The sequence below is a fragment of the Patiria miniata genome, unplaced genomic scaffold (assembly GCF_015706575.1).
Source record: "Patiria miniata isolate m_02_andy unplaced genomic scaffold, ASM1570657v1 HiC_scaffold_1, whole genome shotgun sequence".
Taxonomy (NCBI): Eukaryota; Metazoa; Echinodermata; class Asteroidea; order Valvatida; family Asterinidae; genus Patiria; species Patiria miniata.
Window position 1 is genome coordinate 8297173 of NW_024037047.1, and position 22128 is coordinate 8319300.

The window sequence follows — 22128 nt, forward strand, 5'->3', positions numbered from 1 at the left end:
TAAATATAGTTATACCCATTTTTTTTTCTGAATTTGCCAAAAATATATGGCATAGCATTTTGAAAGCACCAATGTTAAAAAGTACCTAGTCTCTGGGATTATTTGTAATCAAGTCACAAGAGCCTCATAAAAAAAAGGAACCCTCAATGCGTCCTCTTTTTTACAGCTGTTAAAAAAATACATTGCAAGTATCTATACATATTTAGAGAGTATCGTCGCTTTTCCAATTGGGTAAATATTTATTGAGTTATGGCCAATTGAAAACAAGAACTGCTTTTTCATTTTGTCCACGGCGACTGATATTTTGACTGCCGCAATAAGAACACGGGCCGAAACTTGCATTTGTGAAAAAAGGCTACCAAGTAGAGGGCAGAGACATAGCAGCAAAATAAACATCTAAGAAGTTGACCAAACAGTCCTTGTCAGGACTACCATTACTTCCAAAGGATGAATGACCATTGTTGCAAAAATAAAAAATAAAATGTACAAATAAAGAAAGATCAAAACGTTAAACTCGGAAAGCAAAACTACCCTAGCCTCAAATCCATTCTTAACAAATGACAATTGAGACAGTGGACAGATTGAAAAAACAGGCGCTTCTTTTGAATTGGCCGCAATTCAATATTAAAATATTGACCCGATTGGAAGGACTTTTTTGTTGTTGAAAAGCTAAGGCCAAACAAAAAAAGTCTCCGGTTTCCAGTATGCGCGCGCGTCGCCGTAGCCATGCGCGTCGGCAAAATGAAATTTTATTTTTTTATTTTTTTCAATGTAAGATAATGTCTCAAAACTGCCAAACTCACTGGTTTGGCTGGACTCCTACTGCTGCACAATTTTAACATGTTTTTATTAGATGGGGTTACGATCGAGTATAAGCTTTATGTGGCCTCTCTGGACTCCCATATATTTTGCACTAAATTTAGTTTGGCACCATTTGCAGTCATCAGCCGACATTTGAAGAAAAAAAAAGTCCCCCCCCCCCCCCCAAATAAAAGCCACGTCGCCGCACCACTTTTGGGGCAAGCTTCATACCAGAAACAGGAGCCTTTTTTTTGGCCTAATGGACTTTACTCTCTAAATATGTATAGATATTTGTGATGCATTTAAAAAAAAAAAAAGCTGTGAAAAAGAGGACGCTTGAGGGTTCTGTTTTTTTGTAGTCACCCTGTATTAAACTGATCTGTGACATAGGCATTCCTTTGTTAAATTTTCATCACTTGCTACTTCGGACCTGACAAGTGACTTGACACGATAACAACTCTAGTTTTACCAAACGACAAGACGTACACACTATACATCACTTCACAGAAATTAACTTAAACCGGTGGGCTACTTATACAAATCCAATGCTACTAATGGCACTTTTTCAACTTTTTAAAATTTAATCTAGCCAAATCTATAACAGGCAGTACAGTGTTTGACATTTTTTTTTTTTTTTTTGGTTGCACGCGCGTGTAATAAGTACATAAATTGTGCAGTTCACTTATATTAAAATACTGCCCAACTCAGTGATTGCATATGACAAGACGTGCGACACGAAACACGACGACCCAGACACTGTCACGGTTGCAGACAAACAACTGTGACATGTACTTGACAAAGCTCTAAGCACGAAGCCAAAATGGGAGAAGGATGTCATGTAAATAAACGGCCCTTAATGCAAACATGCTGTTTCTTTTTCTCACATCCTATTCTTACCAAAATTTACCCAAAGCTCTACTTCAGTTTGACTTAACAATAAAACGGTGAATGGTGAACAGTAGAAACCATTTGGATATCACCAAAAAATGCGTAGCATGTACCCATATACAAGTTTCTATTATAAACAGCGCCACCGATTGTCACATGGTGTCCAGCCTTCCCACCCCACCTTTGGTATAGGAAATTTTCTATTGTTTTTTTTTGTACGGATATTTTAGGACATTACAAATTACAAATTTTATATTTCAAGATTTTATTAACACATCCCCCCCTCCAGAAATCTCGGCTTTTGGCTTGCAAACTTCCACTACATCTTACAAACTTTGGTCTATATATTTTTGATTCAATTTCTAGAGGTTACAATATATATTTTGGTTTTGTTTCAGTAATGTCACACACACATGATAAGCACCTTAATTTCGCTGTAAATATACACTGGGTCCTGTTGAATAACCTCTCAGTAACTCTAACCTCATAACGGCCAGGGTAGGTCGGTGAGGTCCACCGAGCCGCCCAGCCCGGCGTCGGCCTGCAGCAAGCTCATGATGAACGCCATCATAGCCTCGTCGTCACCGCCCGCAGGAGGGGGCGGGCCTACGCTATCCCCGCCCCCATTGTTATTATTCCCCCCGCCGTTGCTGTCGCCGTTGTTGCCGTTGCTGTTGGCTGCGGGGACGTTTCCCGCAGCGCTGGTTGACGTCATGGCCAGTAGGGAGGACATCTGGCCTAGGAGGCCGGGGTTGTCGGAGGGGGTCAGCGAGGCGTTGGGGAGCAGGGGTTGGCCGGACGAGGCCGAACCAAAGAAGCTGACTTTCTCAGCTTGTTGGGCTAAACATTCAAACAATAAAGGATTCTGAATTGATGTTTGAAAAAAGGACGGGCAGAGATGACAGTGGCACATCTATTTAGTCAAGAAGGGGGAAATTTGAATTGGTGGCTCTAGACAAAGTTAATGGCGGGGCATCTTTTTTTTGTCAAGGTGGGGAAGTAAGAATGGTTTTGAGAGAGTTGTAAATTTTTTTCTCAATTTGTTTTCTAATCAGCATTGTGGGAAGCTCCTCCGCTTAGGGAAGCCTGGTGAGACTACTGCTTGGGGAGGGGAGGGGGACACTATTTAAGCAGGTAATGAAAAAATGGTACAGGTCCAAATACAAGCAATTCCCAATTACAGAAAAAGCTGGCGGCAAAATTTCTGCTTTACCCAAAGGTGTATCATAAGAAAAAGTCCATATTACCAAACAGTATTCCTTCAGCACTGTCTGACAAGGGATAAACCTTATTTGTAGCAGCCATCATAAAGGTCATTTTTTGTTATTTTAATTCAGTAACAATTAACACACAAAAGGTTCACTTATGCATATCCCAGCAAAACAAAGGCGTTGCCCTCTAACATGGCTGCTACGTTTAAAGGGAATATACATCATTGGCTTTTGCTGTAATTTTCAGAAATGAACTATTTGAGGGGTTACTATGATATAGATCAAATAATGTTACACTGACATATTTGAAGTTTTGTGTTCGAAAATGCTGGAAAAACCAAGAAAAACACAAATGGTGGAGTAGTCTGGTTCCCTGACTCCACTAAAGACATAATGGATCAATTTATAGATGCCGGAAAATTGTAAGGTAAGGGAACCAGTCTAGCTGGCCTGCACCCATTCATGAACAAGTAACCAACAGCAAACAAAATTTGGACTGAAAAAAAAATGGTAAATTTGGAGCAGTAGTTGAAAATAGTTAGGTTTTTCCAACGGTGGTCGGCTGACCACCGTTGGAAATTTATACAAAAATACAATTTTCTTGAAACTGACTTCACACCAGGTGCCATAATTTGACAGGATGCTTTAGACTGTCATTTACCAACATCCTAGTAAGGTATTTCGTAAAAACTTGGTAGTTTTATTTTTCGATGTTTGCAAATGTTGTATATTCCCTTTAAGGTCTATTGGGAGATATTGTATGCAGTTTTCTTTACACAAGCAGTTGAAGTTGCTATATTGGTTTTCATTTCTACAATTCAATTCTACATTTTGTTTACTGGCCTCATACCTTGTACTGTCTCCACGGCCTTCTCGGCTCTAGGCGTCGGTGCTCGGGACCCGTTCAGCATGACATCGCTGGGGCTGTTCATACCGTACGAAGGATCGTTCCTGCAAATGGATACAAACATTTTTTTTTAAAATAGGACCAAGAGCAGATTAAAATCAAATTTGCATTGATCTGCAACATAAGTAAATGCATAATAAGTACACACCAAAAAAAAATTTGTTTGAGCACGTCTGACACCATGGTGTTTTAAGCTGATTTCTTCTACAACAAAAAAAGGTGGACAAATAACTTTGTTTTTAAATCACTGTAGTATTTGGTAGCTGATACTTTTATCATGATTAACATTCATGTACGTCGGGGTGATGTAAATCAATATTAGGTTTTGTCCTTCACCGACGTTTAAACACTGTATACTCAGTGTGTTACCTCCCAAGTGAAAGTTGGAAAAATCACTCGGGTGGGACTCGAACCCACGACCTCCTGCTTTCTAGTGCGGATTTCTTACCACTCGACCACCCAGCTTGTGGGATCGGTTGGCTGGTTCGAATCTGATGTGGCAGCGGGTACCGCAATGAAACTATTCATAAGATGGAATTTGCGTTGGGGCGATGTAAATCAATATTAGGTTTTGCCCTTTTACCGACATGAAGGGCAAAACCTAACACATGTATTGATGATTAAAATTCACTTCGCGATAATAACTTGTAATATGCACACTGTCGAATTGTCCAAACTGTATGTCAAACACCGTGGAACTGCGCTATAACAAGTTGTAAAATCACTCTTGTAAACTTTTAAAATGTACAAAAAAAATCGCAAACCCTGAAGAGATTCAATACTGGCAGTAAAACACATGTCTATGGCAAGTGGCTGCAGCCGCTTCCCATAGACATGTGCTATTGCTAGCCATAGCCATAAAGAAATATGGACACGGCTGAACACTCACTTTTCATTTTCCAGAATCTCCTCAGCAATCATGCGTCCGATCCTGCCCGCCCCTAGGTGGGTGTTGAGGGGCACACCGGGAACAGACACAGATTTGGATGAATCTACAACAGGGAGAAAAAGCAAAGTAGTCTTGTCAGGAATTCACAACTCCGTGCCCATTCCTAGAGTCGGAGTGGAGTCATCAAAAGTCAATCACAATTCAAATCGCAGATCATCACAAGTCCCTAAGGAGTCATCACAAAGGCATCACAAGACAATCAGGCGTCATCATGAGTCATCAAAATTAAAATCACAAGTCAATCACAAGTCAATCACAAGTCAATCACAAGTCAATCACAAGTCAATCACAAGACAATCAGGAGCATAAAGTCAATCGGGAGTTATCATGAGTGATCAAAAATTCAAATCACAAGTCATTGCAAGTCAATCACAAGTCAATCAGACGTCATCACAAAGTCATCAAAAGTTATCATAAATCAATCACAATTCAAATCACAAGTCATCGCAAATCAATCAGGAGCCATCATGAGCGTTCAAAATTCAAATCACAAGTCAATCACAAGTCATCACAAGTCAATCACAAGTCATCACAAAGTCATCACAAGTTATCATAAGTCAATCACAATTCAAATCACAAGTCATTGCAAGTCAATCAGGAGCCATCATGAGTGTTCAAAATTCAAATTACAAGTCAATCAGAAGTCAATCAGAAGTCATCACAAAGTCATCAGAAGTTATCATAAGTCAATCACAATTCAAATCACAAGTCATCGCAAGTCAATCAGGAGCCATCATTAGTGTTCAAAATTCAAATCACAAGTCAATCACAAGTCATCACAAGTCAATCACAAGTCAGTCACAAGTCAATCACAAGTCATCGGAAGTCATCAAAAGTTATCATAAGTCAAGCACAATTCAAATTACAAGTCAATAAAGGGTCATCACAAGTCAGCGCATTGACTTGTGATGACTTGTGATTTGATGTGTGATGGACGTGTGATTGCTTTTTGATTGACCAGTGATTCACCTGTGATTGACTTGTGATTGCTTTGTGATTTGACCTCTGATTGACTTGTAATTGATTTGTGATTAATTAACTAGCGATTAACTTGTGATTGACTAGTGATTGACTAGTGATTGACTTGTGATTGACTTGTGATTGGCTAGTGATTGACTTGTGATTGTCTAGTGATTGACTTGTGATTGTCTTGTGATTAACTTGTAATTTGAGTCGTGATTGACTTGTGATTTCTTTGTGATTTGACCTGTGATTGACTTGTAATTGACTTGTGATTAATTAACTAGTGATTAACTTGTGATTGACTAGCGATTGACTTGTGATATGACTTGTGATCGTCTAGTACTTGACTTGTGATTGTCTTGTGATTCACTTGTAATTTGAGTTGTGATTGACTTGTGATTGACTTGTGATTTGAATTGTGTTGGAGCTGTGATTTCATTGCCTTATAATTGTCTTTAGATGCTCAACTTACCAACTTCACAGATGATTTTGTCAACACGGTCACTTTTACTTCCCACATCTGATGTCTCAATAACTGTATCTGGTCTGTACAGAAAATAAATATACAGCTACGATCAGTTTAACAATTGACTGATTTTTAAAAAATGGTTTTTCATGATCAAAAGGTTGTACATGGTTTTCCACTGTTTTCTCAAAAAGTGTAATATCCACTGAGCTGAAACTTCAACATGCTAGGCTTTGAACATTCTTCTTTGGATTTTGAGTGGTGTTATTATCGGGAATCAAACAAAATGCATGAAAAGCAAATGATCCTACATGCTATTATAAGATGGAATTTTGCGTCGGGGTGATATATAAAATCAAATTAGGTTTTGCCCTTCACCGACGTTTAAACACTGTATACTCAGTGTGTTACCTCCCGAGTGAAAGTTTGAAAAAATCACTCGGGTGGGACTCAAACCCACGATCTCCTGCTTTCTAGTGCAGATGTCTTACCACTCGACCACCAAGCTACCCGAGTGATTTTTTCAAACTTTCACTCGGGAGGTAACACACTGAGTATACAGTGTTTAAACGTCGGTGAAGGGCAAAACCTATAATTTGATCCTACATGCCTTCAAGGCTTATTGTGTTGAAAATTTTAATACACAAATAGCTACTCGACCAATTGGTACAAAAAAATGACTTACCTGACCACCGTGTTGGTGCAGACAATGTACTCCACATCTTTAGTCCATGGGTTGCGGAAGCAGAACATTCTGGTCTGGAGCTGGACAAAGACGCCGTTCTTTGCCCGCAGTCGATAGACGTTGGTTAAAATCTTCTCCTTGGCAAGCAAAACTGGTAGATTGAGAGAGGGGTCAAAAACGGGGAGAAAAATGTTCAGAGAGAACAAATTTAAGGGTTGGAACAGTGGTTGGAAAGATTGGAAAAACATTCTGGGGAAAAAATGTTGCAACCTGACGCCACTTCCGCGATTGTGTACAAAGTCAATGGAGAGTCAAGACAATTTTTTAAGTATTTAGAAACATTTCCCAGGTCCAGATTCATGTCTTATCATCATTTTTGCAATGACTGACCTTCATTGAGATGATATATGAAGAAAAAAGTGGCGTCAGGTTGTAAGATTTTTTCCACATTCTGTATTAAAGGCAGAGTAAATAAAAATATAGATTCTCGTCTGACTTTTTGAAAAATAAAAGAGGCAGGTTTTTTTCTGCCCCCCTTCCCAAGTTGGCGGATAAGGCTTTTTATTACACGCTGTTAGTCTCAAATCATGGATTCTCTACACAAAGATTTATTTATTTCTGATTAATTTCGGTTGACGGTATTGAAAGATTTTCTGAGGTCTGTGAAAGCCACTCCTGTCAGGTCGCCACGTTCAACATTTCCGCTCCATTGATTGACCAGTTTGGCAAGAATTGTGGTTGTGGAGTGCATTGGGCGAAATCCTGACTGATTGGGATGCATTAGATCATGTTCATTGATAAAATTCATACAACTGATCACAAAAGGCTCGCTCTAAGGATAAAACGACTTCCCCAAACTTCTGGTTAGATGCATGATATGGCACTTGCACATCGTGCGTGCACGTGCACGAGACGCCTGCTGTCGGCGATCATGGCGCGCGCACGACGCGGCATATCATGCATGTAGACAAACCATTCCGCACATTTTATACACAAGCTCAGATGAGTTGTTTATCCTTGTGTAGAGTATCCGTGCTCGAGTGAAGAATGTGTGCGACGTGCCTATGAGTGCAATGCCACCTAAACTGCGATCGCCGCACTGACATCACAGGGGTACCTCAATCCACCATGCTGAGTGCTTAGGCCAAAAAAAATAAGTCTCCGGTTTCTGGTATGCGCGCGCGTCGCCATAGCCATGCGCGTCGGCAAAATGAAAAAGTTTTTTTTTTCAATAAAAGATGATGTCTCAAAACTGCCAAACTCACTGGTTTGACTGGAATCCTGCTGCTGCACAATTTTAACGTGTTTTTAGATGGGGATATGATCGAGAATAAGCTTTATGTGGCCTCTCTGGACTCCCATATATTTTCACTAAGTTTAGTCGGGCACCAATTGCAGTCCTCAGCCGACATTTGAAGCAAAAAAAACAGGGGCAAGCTCCATACCAGAAACCGGAGACTTATTTTTTTGGCCTTAAGTATACATTCAATGATTTTGTTTTGACGTCAGAAATCGTACCAGCTTTGTGGCTCTCTGCCATGTGATGGATGTCTTCTGAGTGGAAGTACTCGTAGCACGATGTGCCTAGGAGCTCTTGAGGTAGGTAACCTAGCACTGCTGTAGCCCTACAAAAAAAGAAATGAAAAATGTTTTTACAGCTTCCGTGCCAATTTTCGTCTTGCCGTTCACTGCTCTCCGACAACTTTGCTCCGATTGCAACAGTAGGTAAAAGTGGGGCCTGTCTCAGGTCAATATGGGTTGTCTCAGCTGCTGTTCTTTCCAGTTTTCTTGGATGGGATAGCAATGGGGACAAATGGGGATAAAGTGGAATGCCCAAGGACACAAAATAATGGTCAGCAGCAGGATCATGAGTCCTACACCCTAAGCGAAAAAGGCCACACTCTCGGAAATATAGTTGAACAACTGGTGAAAATATATAATATAACATATAGTGCTTATATAGCGCTTTATACCAAAGGTCTCAAAGCGCTTCACAATTATTACCCCTGTTCATCAGGCCATGAGACCAGTTTTTGCAGCAGCTCGAGATCAGCGCATTCGGGTCTCTGCCTTCACAGGTACCCATTTATGCTCCTGGGTGGAGAGAGGCAATTGTGGTAAAGTGTCTTGCCCAAGAACACAAGCACCATGTTCCCTGTCCGGGTTCGAACCCACGTACCGCGGCAAGTGAGTCGAACACCGTAACCATTGGACCACAGGGCTCCACTGAAAAGAGTGTGGGTACAAGTGGCATGGTTACCAGTCACACAAGTACCAGAGACTAGAGACGTGACCAATCCAGACCACTGAAATGACAATCTCCAAGACACAGCACAGTAAAGGATGAAATGTGACTGGATCCCACAAAATGAGTATTAAGGACAGCTTTTTCACCCTTGTGAAGTTTTTTCCCAGACCTACCTTTGGTCCACGAAAGTGTATTTGCCGTCCACGGCGTGCCTCGACACAAACTCTGCCGGCTGGATTGTGCTGCTCTCCTTGTTGGACGAATGGGGCATTTGAATAGGCTGTCCATGAAAAAAAATACAAGAAAGACAGGAAAACGTTACATACAAAGGTACAGAAGCAAGCAGTTTAAAGCAATGCTTGAATGGGGCCCATCTTACCAACATTTGAGCAACTTTTAAAATGTATCTGTTGAAGGGAGCAGCTAGTCAGAAGCCATAAACCCATATGTGCATGAGCTATTTCGAAAATAGGAAAATGGTAACTGAATAACTCACAGAAATGCGTTTTAAGCGGTGGGATAGCAGCTGAACAAGTCATCATGTCTCTCCGTTAGTTAGATACTAAGTAACAACCGTTGATTTGTTAGTAACAAATGTTACAATTGTTCCTACATATTTTGACCGATTTTAGCCAAACTTTGTCAAAAGTATTAGTAGCCCAACCCCAACATGTCACATGACCAAACTGGGGTCAAAGGTCATCATGGGATCACTGGGGTCAAAAACCCGGTTTCTACTCAAAACACTACTCCTTCCAGAAATCACATGGCACAATCACGTGACTCATGCATGAACACAAATTCGTTGGCCCACAGCTTCTGAGATCCGATCAAGCTTCTTCCATAACAAATTTTCAAATAAGCCAAAGGGCAACTCACTGCGAGGTAGATCAAAGAAATCGACAGGATCGGATTTCCGATCCGACACTCTATTAACTGAGTTATCTAGACCTATGTTCGAAGTCTCCCAGTTTGTCAATAACTTCTGGATCAATGGGCGCGAGTTGGAAGCCCTAAGCCCGTAATGCTATGTCACAATGTTAGTAAGGCCAAAAAAAAAAAAAGTCGGTCTCTGGTCAGCGCGCGCGTCGATTTTAATCATGCGCGTCAATCTTTTTTTTTTCCAAAATGTTCCGCGGTAGCTCCGACAGCGCCCTCTATTTCCGCACCTCCTCAATTTTTTTTACCAAAGAGCACCAAGGAATGGGAAATTGCACCAAGGCAAATGATCGAAAGCACCAAGGCAAATTATGGTGGACACCAATGTACATGAGGACACCAAAAAAGCAAAATAGTACCTACCTTGTCTGTACAATCGAAGCTTGAAGGAAAAAAAAAAAAAGCAAAAAAAAAAAAAAAAGCCGCGTGGCCGCGTCAATTCCGGAACTTTGGTCTGACCAGAGACCGAATATATTTTTTTTTGGCCTAATAGTACTTAAAAATGTGGCAAACTTTGCTTTTTAACATAAAATGGCAATCGGGGATCTCTCAAATCAACCACTGGCTTTGAAACAGCTCAGTTTTTTGACAACCAACATTTTGTACCCTGAAACTCCTTCGCCCAATAATTATTCCAGAACCTGCACCTTTCAAGGTACACTTTTGTGCAGTTTTTGTGTTCTACTTTTTATAAGCTTTCAAACCATTATACCTTCCTTGGAAATTTTTTTTAGACTCCAAAATGGCGCATTTCGGACGCAAGTGCTCATTTGAGTGGAAGGTTGGACATGCCCATGTTGTCATGACAACAGTGAGGATAGCTACCCACCCTCGCTATGGCAACCAGGCAGCTGAGATTGCAGCCGTCGTTCTCGTTCTCGTTGTCCATGCTGCTGCCAAAGTTGGCAGAGGGCCAACTCTTGAGGTACCCTGTGCAGTGGATGGTGACATAGGTCTTCCGGTCTTTGGGTAAAAAAAAAAAACCAAGAAAAAATTAAAAGATTAACACAAAAGTTTAACCCTATTAAGATCACTGTTTATTGGGGGAGGGGTTCTGGCCACTCCCCCTTCAGATCTCAGTAATGCAATGACAATTTTTTTTATGAAATTTGGTATGCTTATACACAAGGTTCCCAGCAAATTATAAAAACAAAACAACCCAAGTTTTATCTGATATTTCCCTGCGAAATTTCCAAACTTTGATGAGAAATACTTTCATTTCAATGAGGTTGCTGGGAAGTCAAGAGGTCGATGTAGCACAGCCAATTGTTATTGTCTGGGGAGGTGTGTGATATTCACACTGCATAAACACTCAAAAGCCACCATAGCCAGTCAGTCAATGAACACAACTTGGACACATGGCACAAGACGCACATACGCCAAGCTGGGGAAAACCTTTCCCTTCTGGGTCACTGTAAAATTCCCTGAGTTTTCCCTGTTAATTTCTTGTGTTCTTCCCAAATTACCCTGGGATGCGTTTTGGCGGTCATAACCAAGAATTGGTTCGGTGGTTTCTCTTTGACAATTGTTTTGGGGATTTGAGTACTACATGATCATGCGTAATTCTAACCCAATTAAAATTGCTGAAGAAATTCACCGACACGAAACCACCGAACCAATTCTTGGTTATGACCGCCAAAACGCACCCCTGAGTTTTCCCCGACTGGAGAAATGTAAACTCATTTTTCAAGGTTTCCCCTGATTTCCAGAGTGACTGAGAACCCTGTGCAGGGCCACAGTTGGTTGGTATGTGGGCCTTTGGGAGTGCCCTGGCCTCATGGTTAAGGGCATTGAAATTGTGGTCTGCGGGTAATTCTGCAGGTTGTGGGTTCGAGTCCATCCTGGGGTTATGGTGCGTGTGCTCTTGGGAAAGGCACTTTGTCACTCATTGCTTCTCTCCACCCAGGAGTTAATGGGTACCTGTGAGGGCAGAGATGGTTATTGTGATTGAATTAGCTTCCTTGCGCCTAACAGGCAGCATCGAGCTGTATACTCCCCAGGGAGATGAGATGGTATTTGGAATGTTTAATTGGCCCAATGATCAGGGGTAATAATAATACTGTGAGCGCTGTGATTTAGTTTACTAATAAGAGCGTTCTAAAATGCCGATTATTATTATTTGGCAAAAAAAAAAAACTTTAATTAAACTTTATAAATTTCAATATTAAAGTCCCAGCACTAACCTGAGCCCTGCTTGAGGCGTTTCTTGCTGCACATCCGATCGTCCTCCAGCTTGGCCATCAAGACTTGGTTGAAGATCTTCATCCGGCAGAAGAAGGAGCGACGCGCACCGGAGAGCAGCTGAGGCGGGGAGGGCACCACGTCCGACTTGAGAGGAAGACCCGCTACCATGGCAACGAGATGGCAAGAAAAGATAACATCATTGAAAATTCAAAAGCCAGTTAGTTGGCGTGCACACACGAAGGTTTGACAATTTCTTCCTTTGGATAAATTATTTGCAGCATGCTTGCAGAATGAAGTAAATTGTCAAACTACATGAAATCTTTCGTACGCACCATGCTTTACAGTACTTTTAATGCACATATCTGAAAATGAAGTCGGCAAAAACCCAACACTGAACAATGCACATTTCGTAGCAATTGTGATTCCACCTTCAAAATCATACCCAAGGGGACGCACCGATTCATACATCTAGGTACAGACCTCAAAATAACCTTTCAGAACATCACACAATGATTACACCAAAATCTTGATATAACGTCATGTATTTCCCATTATAACACCTCACCTAGTGATTCTGTATCTTGATTGGTTGAGAGTGAGTCACATGACATTCACTATTTTTACTATCTTGCTGTGCACCACCAAAAGACTATACAACGGCTGCCTCAGTTTAAAAAAGTACTTTACGTTAACTACCCCTACATTCATGAAGGGGTAGTTTGCAAACGTGTAAGTCAATTTTCAGTGCCCCACGGATCATTCCATTTCCCCACAGCTACGCCTCGGGAAAACAGAACGCTCCACCGATCACCTCAGGAGGCTAATTTTGCCACACCAATCAAATCAGTCAATTAATATTTCCTATAGGTACTGGTATTGTAATAGACCAGTTTGTCAGAAAAAAAATACAAAACGACCTTTTCTACATGGAGTGTCGTTGCCTTCGGTTAAGAGCACCGGACTCATGCTCTGGTGTTTCAGAGGCGGCAGAATGTGGGTTTGAAGACTAGGTCTGGACACTTGTGCCCTTAAGCAAGGCACCTAACCATCATTGCTTCGTCCTTCGGATGGGACGTAAAGCCGTACTAGGTCCCGTGTGTTGTGTAATGCAATGCACGTAAAAGAACCCAGTGACACTTATCGCTATATAAAGAGAAGGGGTTTGCCCCGGTGTTTCTGGCCTCCTGTTAAAACTTCCTTACGGAGTCCTAACGAGAAGAACCAAACAAGTACTAAGCACACAGTCAATTGATACTTCCTACTTGGTTCTGGTATTGTTATAGGCCAGTTTGTCAGAAACAAATACAAAAACAACCTTTCTACATTACCCGTACTTACTTTTTGCATCAATGTATCTTTCTCTGGGAACAAGGTCGGAGGAGGAGAGTTGCTCTTTGACCTTTGACACGTCCTTTGGGTGCATGAGGTCAAACAGGCTCTGGCCAATCAGATGCTCCTATAAAATTGAAACAGTAGTTTGAATATTGTTAGAAATAAATCAAATTTCCATAAAATACAGATGATCAGCTTCAAAATGATGTACGTGTTTTATTTGTGGCATTTGGATTTTTAAAAATGTTTTGGCATTGAGGTTTATAGATCTGTGGAATTGCTCAAAAGTAAAATGAGTGACTTGAAAGATGACAACAGAGATTTTCTTTAGTATATCTTAACGGCATATAGGATCATTTGCATTTATCCCAAAAGTAACCTACCAAATAATTATCAAATTGCTATACTTGAATTAAAGATCGTACTGGTACTAAACATCCAGTGAAATTATTTCGTCTGGCTTGCTGTCATTTAGAAGAAACCAAGAAGTGTAGGTGATTTCTGACGATCAGCCAGTTGACTGATTTTTGGAAATGAAGATTGCTGTTGACAAAATTGTGTTTCATGTTCAAAAGGTTGTGCGTGATTTTTCACCGTTTTCTCAAAAAGTGTAATATCCACTGAGCTGAAACTTCAACAGGTTAGGTTTTTAACATTCATCTTTGGATTTTGAGTGGTGTTATTATTGGAAAAGAACTGTTAAAACAGCTCTTCCTAAGATTTCTGGACAATATTACCCTGCTTATATGAAGGATGTGGCTGACCGACTCTGAAACGTAATTCATCCGACCCCGATCGCAGCTTACTACAAACAGGAACCCCTCTGCAGCCTGAAATAGGACAAATAAAACGTTCATAAATTTTAGAACAGTGACAAGTTTTTCAAATTTGGGTTTTGACTCCAGCTTTGGGTACATCTCGGACTGTAGTTACATTGAGCCAGAGGTTCTCAACTAAAGGGGGTGTATAATCATGGAGCTGAAGTCTGGAGCCAATGCTGTGGACAAAACCTAGATTTTCAAAAGCCCCATAATGCAGTACTTGTAACTGCGGTATGCAACAATTCTTAAACCAGGGATCACAGGATTCACAGCTAAAACGAAACAAGTGATTTTGAGTTTTCTCTTCAGACTGGTTCCTTCCCCCTCATCTGTTTAGTCCTTTGAATATAATGGAGAGGATAAGGAACCAGCTTTTTACCTCTAATATGAGCCTTTTCAATTCATCATCTGCTAGGAATGCTGGCTTCATGTTGGTCTCGTGGATTGAACTCACAGATCCTGTGATAATAAAAAGTCAGAAAATAGGGAAAAAACACTGACATTTTAAGTGAAAAAATAGAAATAGCACTGACGTTGCAGATTCTGGTACAAAATTGAGAGCAATATGTAAAACCATTCAGTTTTTCCCATATATGGAGGGTTATGAAGTGTTAAATAACTGCCTTAATACAGAGTTTCGTTGCCTAAACCAGAGCACATGTGGAGCGCAGTGACGTATGACAGCGTCAAAAATGACAAAAGACTCGTGAAGTGTTTTGAAGTACGGAATGCTAATTCAAAGAATTTTGTATACTGTGTGTGCTCACATACACTATGGACAAATGCGTGGAGGTGAAACTTGGAAGAGTTTTTAAGTGTTATCTGCTCCGTTTACAAGTACCCCCTCACCAGCAAAGAAAGTACATTTAGAGGTGACAGACCGATGCCATCTTGCATTTGTCGCAAAGCGAGGCCACTGGGTGTACATATAACAAATCCCCTGGTGTACGTGCGTCACACACAAGGAACAGTGCGTGTCAACCAGCGAAATGTCCCGCCCATGGGACATCATTGCTAGGTATAAGGGCGCCCTCTTTCATTGGCGCACGGAGCACATAGATGAAAATACGGTGGAAGACTTGAACAGGATTTTCCAAAGGCTGGGTGGGTGGGGGGGGGGGGGGTGGCTGGTGTGTTCGAAGTCACACAAATTTCAAGTGGTCGGGGGAGGGGGGGGGAAGGGGGAGGGACCGTACGGAGATTCGGGGAGACCACTGAGAGAGACATTCAAACGCATTGCCGACGACGCCTGACGCTCACGGGAAGAACGCTAAGGTTTTGTGCACATGCAGAATAAAATAAGTCGAGTGAACTTCACCCTATACAACAGTGCAACAGTACATGCAAGCAGTGTGTCCCATGCATGGAGCTCTCGAAAATGGTATAACAAAGTGCCCTCTCAAAGTGCCATTATAATATCTTGTGCCTGACCTCTTAGTGACTTGACGTGCTGGACGGCCATCCTGAGGATGGTCAGCTTGTCCAGTTTGGCCTTCATGGAGTTGCAGGTGGGCACCAAAGCGCACAGCTCCTGGATGTAGGTATTCATCTTCTCTCGACGACGCTTCTCAATCTCACTGTGGTTTTGCCTGCCAAGGAAAAATAATTTAAATAAATTGAAGAACCAAAACAATAAATCAACCTGGATTTATTTTTTAACCAGTTCACGCAGGAGGCCGTGATAACAACTGCCTGTTTTTGTGCACAGGTACAACTGACGGGTTAAGACGTCAAGATTGCCTGCACTCGCCTCCGGGTGACGTTCAAACACACTAATCCCTTGTGCCTTTTGTATACACACACAAAGTCTGTGTTGTCTGTGGAGGCAGACCATGTGCTGATCGTTGTGTGGGCCGTTGTGCACGGCCTATTGTTGTCTAATTTACGCTCCAGTGCACACCTCAGAGTATTGACAAGAAATATCGTGCAAATACTGTTGAAATCCCTCTTGTGAATCGGTGGTGTTTGGCTGTATATCAAAAGTTGGCTGGGAAATTTTGCCTTTTGAAAATTTCAAAATTTCCGGTAAAAATAAACCCGGCGCAAAGTGGTTAAGAAATAAAGAAATAATAAATACAATATCAACAAAGGGATTTAAGTTTGCATTTGTCACTTTAATCCTCTTCAAACAAAAAAATGGCACTTATAAGTTTAACAACATCCAACAGCTACAGTAAAAATCTTTTATGATCACTTTTCGAACCGGCCAACTGATCCCGTTAGCTTGGTGGTCGAGTGGTAAGACATCTGCACTAGAAAGCAGGAGGTCGTGGGTTCGAGTCCCACCCGAGTGATTTTTACCTACTTTCACTCAGGAGGTAACACACTGAGTATACAGTGTTTAAAACAACGTCGGTGAAGGGCAAAACCTAATTTGATTTATATTACCCCGACGCAAATATTCCATCTTATAATGATCACTTTTCAAAATTAAATCAGAATGATGCTAAGATCATGTGACCCAATTATTTGATATCACTTGGAGTTAGGATTATTTAAGCTACAAGTCTTCCTCCCTGTTTATGTTCCTCAAACCACGCCCACCTTTTGTCTTCTTCTGATGTGTATCTGTCATTGCTGGCGTCTTCGTCACTTTCCTCTCTACCAAAAGAATGAAGAAGAAAACAGATTGAAGCACACACTGGGTTTATTGCTAATATAAATGCGTTTCCTAACTTTCACTCGGGAGGTAACACACTGAGTGTTAGGCCCTACAGTGTTTATATGGGTGACGGGCAAAAGGTAATACTGAATTTACATTACCCAGATGCAAATTCTATCTTATGAATATAGCTTATTGCGGTACTCGCTGCTACATTCAAACCACCCAGCCGGTTCCGGCAAACTCGTTGGTCGAGTGGTAAGACATCTGCACTAGAAATTAAGCAGGAGGTCGTGGGTTCGAGTCTCACCCGAGTGATTTCACTTGCGAGAATTGGCACGATGCTTTCACCGTCTTTGAAAGGGGCCTTCGTGAATGTGCAGTATTAAATACATGTAGGTGTGCTCAGAATGTTCTGTAAGAATTAGCCAAGCTTACTGGCTCGAGACAATTTGAAAAACATCCTTGAAACAACTGTGCAGCTATTTTCTGGATGAAAATTTCTACAAGATCTTAAAGGGAATAAGGTCCATGCATATGACATCATCAGAGGCTATAGAGAGATGCACAAATTGACCTCACAGAGGTAACATCTCGCATAAGTTTACTGTGGGAAAACGACCGTGCATACCCTCTATTGCCTGTGACTAGGCCTTACCCAAAAAAGTCGGAATTCTCCATTCCGTAGTCGGTGGACAGCTTCCGTAGCTTGGGAAAACTCTCCATGGCCAGACAGGTACGGTGGGGTCAAGAGGACGGAGCAAACACCCTGATACACACTGTCAGAGATACCTGCAGAGTACACGTGGGGTAAAAATAATACCAAATTTGTGTCACGTGGTTATAGTAATGATAAGTTGATAAGCTTTGTTCCTTTTGCTTCAAACTCCAGTTTGTGAGTTTTTGGTCCATCTTTTTTGAGACACTAGCTCCGTTTCTGAGGTCCACTTTTGCTCCTGAACACAAAATTGTAATGAAATGGAACTGAAATTGAACCAAGTTTTGGATAATGGATGCGTGGGTAAGTGTACAACTACAAGTACAAGGTACAACTTCAGTCTCGCTGGAAACAGTCTAGCCAGAGCCTAGCCCCATAAATGTGGCCTATTTACTGGACTGCCTCCGTAAACATAGGCCACACATCCACATGTACAAAAACGTGTCGCACTTTGCCGAATTTTGATTTTCACATTTAGGCTTAGTTTGTAGGGTTTTTTTTGCTTTAGAAGCATACTCACCCTCTTTATAGGCTAATCAGAAAGTGCTGCCTTTTTCAGATGGCTAATTTTTGTGAAATTTCGTGTTGAAATTTTGATACGCAAACGTGTGCAAATGAATCTGGAAATTTCACAAAAATTAGCCATCTGAAAAAGGCAGCACTTTCTGATTAGCCTATAAAGAGGGTGAGTATGCTTCTAAAGCAAAAAAACCCCTACAAACTAAGCCTAAATGTGAAAATCAAAATTCGGCAAAGTGCGACACGTTTTTGTACATGTGGATGTGTGGCCTATGTTTACGGAAGCAGTCCAGTAAATAGGCCACATTTATGGGGCTAGCCAGAGCCATGCACAAGTCAATCTTTCCTGAATTAAAAATAGTAGCCTCAAACATGGCGTGTGTGACGAGGATGTTTCCTGAACTGAAGGTGAAATTTCTCTTTTCTTCCCACAAAGGTATGTGAACCTAACCACCACCACTTGTATTTTCAATTTCCACTGAAGCCAACAGTGGCCCATAAGGCAGTTTAAAGGGAATACATCATTTGCTTTTGCTGTAATTTTCAGAAATGGATGGAATTGGGGGGTTGGAAATATATAGCAAATATAGTTACACTGACTTTTTTGAGGTTTTGGGTTCGAAAATGCTATAAAAACCAAGAAAAACAATCATTTTCCTGGAGTCTGGTTCCCTGACTCCATATAAGAAGAAACAGAGCAGTTTACATACACTGGGGAATTGTAAGCTCAGGGAACCAGTCTAGCTGGCTTGTACCCATTCATAGGTGTGTAATCGATTGCAAACAAGTGCGATGGTCAATTGGGCCAGTATTTGAAAAAAAGCCATTTTTTTTCCAACGCTGGTCGGCCGACCAGCGTTGGAAATTGATACAAAAATACCACTTTTCTTGAAAATGACAGTATACCAGGTGCCATGATTTTACAGGATGCTTTACACTGTCATTCACTAACAGTCCAGCAAGGTATTTCAAAATGATTTGCCAGTTTTATTTTTTGATGTTTGCAAATGTTGTATTTTCCCTTTAAAGGGAATATACATCATTTGCTTTTGCTGTAATTTTCAGAAATGGATGGAATTGGGGGGTTGGAAATATATAGCAAATATAGTTACACTGACTTTTTTGAGGTTTTGGGTTCGAAAAAGCTATAAAAACCAAGAAAAACAATCATTTTCCTGTAGTCTGGCTCCCTGACTCCATTTAAGAAGAAACAGAGCAGTTTACATACATTGGGGAATTGTAAGGTCAGGGAACCAGTCTAGCTGGTTTGTACCCGTTCATAGGTGTGTAATCGATTGCAAACAAGTGCGATGGTCAACTGGGGCCAGTATTTGAAAAAAAGCCAGTTTTTTTTCCAACGCTGGTCGGCCGATCAGCGTTGGAAATTGATACAAAAATAGCACTTTTCTTGAAAATGACAGTATACCAGGTGCCATGATTTTACAGGATGCTTTACACTGTCATTCACTAACAGTCCAGCAAGGTATTTCAAAATGATTTGGTAGTTTTATTTTTTGATGTTTGCAAATGTTGTATTTTCCCTTTAAAGACTGTTTTGGGGGTAAAATCCGAAGATTTTGATTGGGGGTATGAGTAAAAATGTTTAAAAAAAAAACAATTAGTAAACGCAATGCGGCTATCGATCTTGGACTCTACTACTATCGCCCGACCTTGTCCGAATGGGAAAAAATGTTGCAAATTGACACCCTGTGTACAAAGTCTATGGAGAGTCAAGAACATTTTCTATTTTCTAAATAGTTCCTAACAAAACTGGAAATATTCTCAGTGCCAGATTCATGTCTTATCATTTTTGAATGAATGAATTTCATTGAGATTAATTTAGGACCTTTAATGTTACAGGTGAAATCAATTATGAGGTAGCGCAGCTAAAAAACAGGTGCATGGGTGCATACACAACATAACAACATGCCAGCAGTACTGTACATACAATGACATACACGCATGAGTCAGTTCACGCATTCATTGCGTTGCGTTGCTGGCCAACAGCTAAAAGCCGGTACTGTTATTAATAAATGATCTTTAAAAATACACATATTTCACTAACTGTACCTCATTCCAGATATGTTCCTTTCTTACACTCACAAAACTGGCATTCGTCAGCAAACGGTTGTAGGCATATTATTTACTTTTCCTTCAGCTGGATCATTCGTTCTCAAAAAAAAAAATAACAATGGCCGGTGTATTAGATAATGGTAGACTTGCAAAAGTCCCTCGCATCAGTGTTTTCTGTTGATGATCTGCATGCGGGGGCGCGGCGCGGGACGGGGGTTGGGGGGGGGGGGGTCCACATTGTGGTTTCTCATGACTACATATGATTTACAAAATCCTCACAATATGAAAGCCCCCTCCAAAATAATGTTATTTTAATGGTGTCTTTGGATACATACATTTTCACCCCAAAAAAGATGCTTTTGAAAAATAAACTTTTTGGTGTTTTTTTTTAGGGGAAATTCGTGGAATTTGAAACGATACAGACCCATTTGATGATTTCTATCCTTATATTTCACGAAAATGTTCACCTTTTTGAAATACTGATTTCTTAATTTTTATTTGTTTTATTCAACTGTTATTTTTAAGTCTTAGCAAGGCTGTGGGGTTATATAACCACATAAATGGTGGGGGGGGGGGGGGAGACGGGCTTTTACTATGTACACCTTGACAGAATAAATACATTGAAAATCTGAGAAGCACTATTTCATTCAGTTTCAGGATAATTAAGGTTTTTATTTTCCTACTCAGTCACACGAATGCAAATGTGGATATTAAATCAAATTCACCAAATACTTAATACTGTTTACCCATTCCTATTGGTCGAGAGCCCATCACATGGGTGGTTTTAAACGGTTGAGAAAACATCAACTGGTTTTAAACACTTTTTTTTCGGCACCACTGCATTCTGTGCCACATCAATCTCCATATAAGGAGAGTCTAATTAGTACCACGTGCGAGATACATAACATAAAAATAGCTAGAGGGATGTTTCTAAAACATGAAGTAAAATTGAAACAAAATCGTTGGAAATTTGTACTTTTACCTGTTTTGCCTTTCTGACCGAAAGGTATTTATGAATGTGAATAAATATGTACTTGGTTGGTATTAAAGGGAAGATACAACATTTGCAAACATCAAAAACGAAATGATCAAATTATCACGAAATACCTTACTGGATTGTTAGGGAATAATAGTGTAAAGCATCCTGTAAAACCGTGGCTCTTGGTGTGCTGACACTTTCAAGAAAAATGGTATTTTTCCAGTGCTGGTCGGCCGACCAGCGTTGGAGAAAACTGGCTTATTTTCAAAAATTGCTCCTAATTTTTCATATTTAGTTATTCTGCATTTTCTTTGCAATTGATTACACACCTGTGAAGAGGTACAAGCCTGCCAGACTGATTCCCTGACCTTACAATTCCCCAAAGTGTACAAATTGCTCCGTTTCATCTTAAGTGGGGTCAAGGAACCAGACTATACAAGAACATGATCGGTTTTCTTGTTTTTTCCCCAGCATCTACAGGCCCAAAACATGAAACAAGTCCGTTTAATAGCAATATTTGTTATAATATTCTAATCCTCCAAATCCATTTATTTCTGATAATTGCAGCAAAAGCAAATGTTGAACATTCCCTTTAAACAAGTACAATGTACAATTAAAACTGACCAGGAGCCTGGTCAGGGATAATGGCCTTTACCTCCAGGCCAGAGCCAGATACTTGTTTAAAACTGGCCAAGCACATATTTTGTTTGCCTTTGAAATGAACACAATCTTTAGAGATAAATATTTACAAATCTGTGAAATAATACAAAATACGTTGTTTAGCACTGCATGTGCAATCACACAGCCTCAATGTAATAATTAAAAACCTTTTAAATAAAAAAG

The 22128-nt window shown here is 40.6% G+C and overlaps 1 protein-coding gene across 1 annotated transcript; it reads right to left on the reverse strand.

The window, feature by feature from the left end:
* Window positions 1-1114: 1114 nt before the first annotated feature.
* LOC119721783 (protein cycle-like) lies at window positions 1115-20425 on the reverse strand. Its single transcript, XM_038191744.1, has 16 exons — window positions 20304-20425; window positions 17655-17788; window positions 16939-16995; window positions 15826-15983; window positions 14774-14853; window positions 14311-14403; window positions 13580-13697; window positions 12241-12402; window positions 10887-11020; window positions 9292-9398; window positions 8389-8495; window positions 6871-7021; window positions 6192-6265; window positions 4697-4799; window positions 3751-3851; window positions 1115-2529 (listed from the first exon to the last, which is right to left on the reverse strand). Exons 2-16 carry the CDS (start codon window positions 17720-17722, stop codon window positions 2174-2176), a joined length of 1869 nt encoding a protein of 622 aa, XP_038047672.1. The 5' UTR covers window positions 17723-17788; window positions 20304-20425; the 3' UTR covers window positions 1115-2173.
* Between the last annotated feature and the right edge of the window lie 1703 nt (window positions 20426-22128).

Excerpts from the sequence above, each read along its gene's own strand:
- LOC119721783 (XM_038191744.1), bottom strand. The coding sequence starts at position 17,722 with ATGGAGAGTTTTCCCAAGCTACGGAAGCTGTCCACCGACTACGGAATG. Across the intron at positions 14,854-15,825 it reads GCACGTCAAGTCACTAAGAG|GATCTGTGAGTTCAATCCAC; the intron begins GTCAGGCACAAG and ends TTATTATCACAG. Across the intron at positions 2,530-3,750 it reads GGCCGTGGAGACAGTACAAG|CCCAACAAGCTGAGAAAGTC; the intron begins GTATGAGGCCAG and ends TTGAATGTTTAG.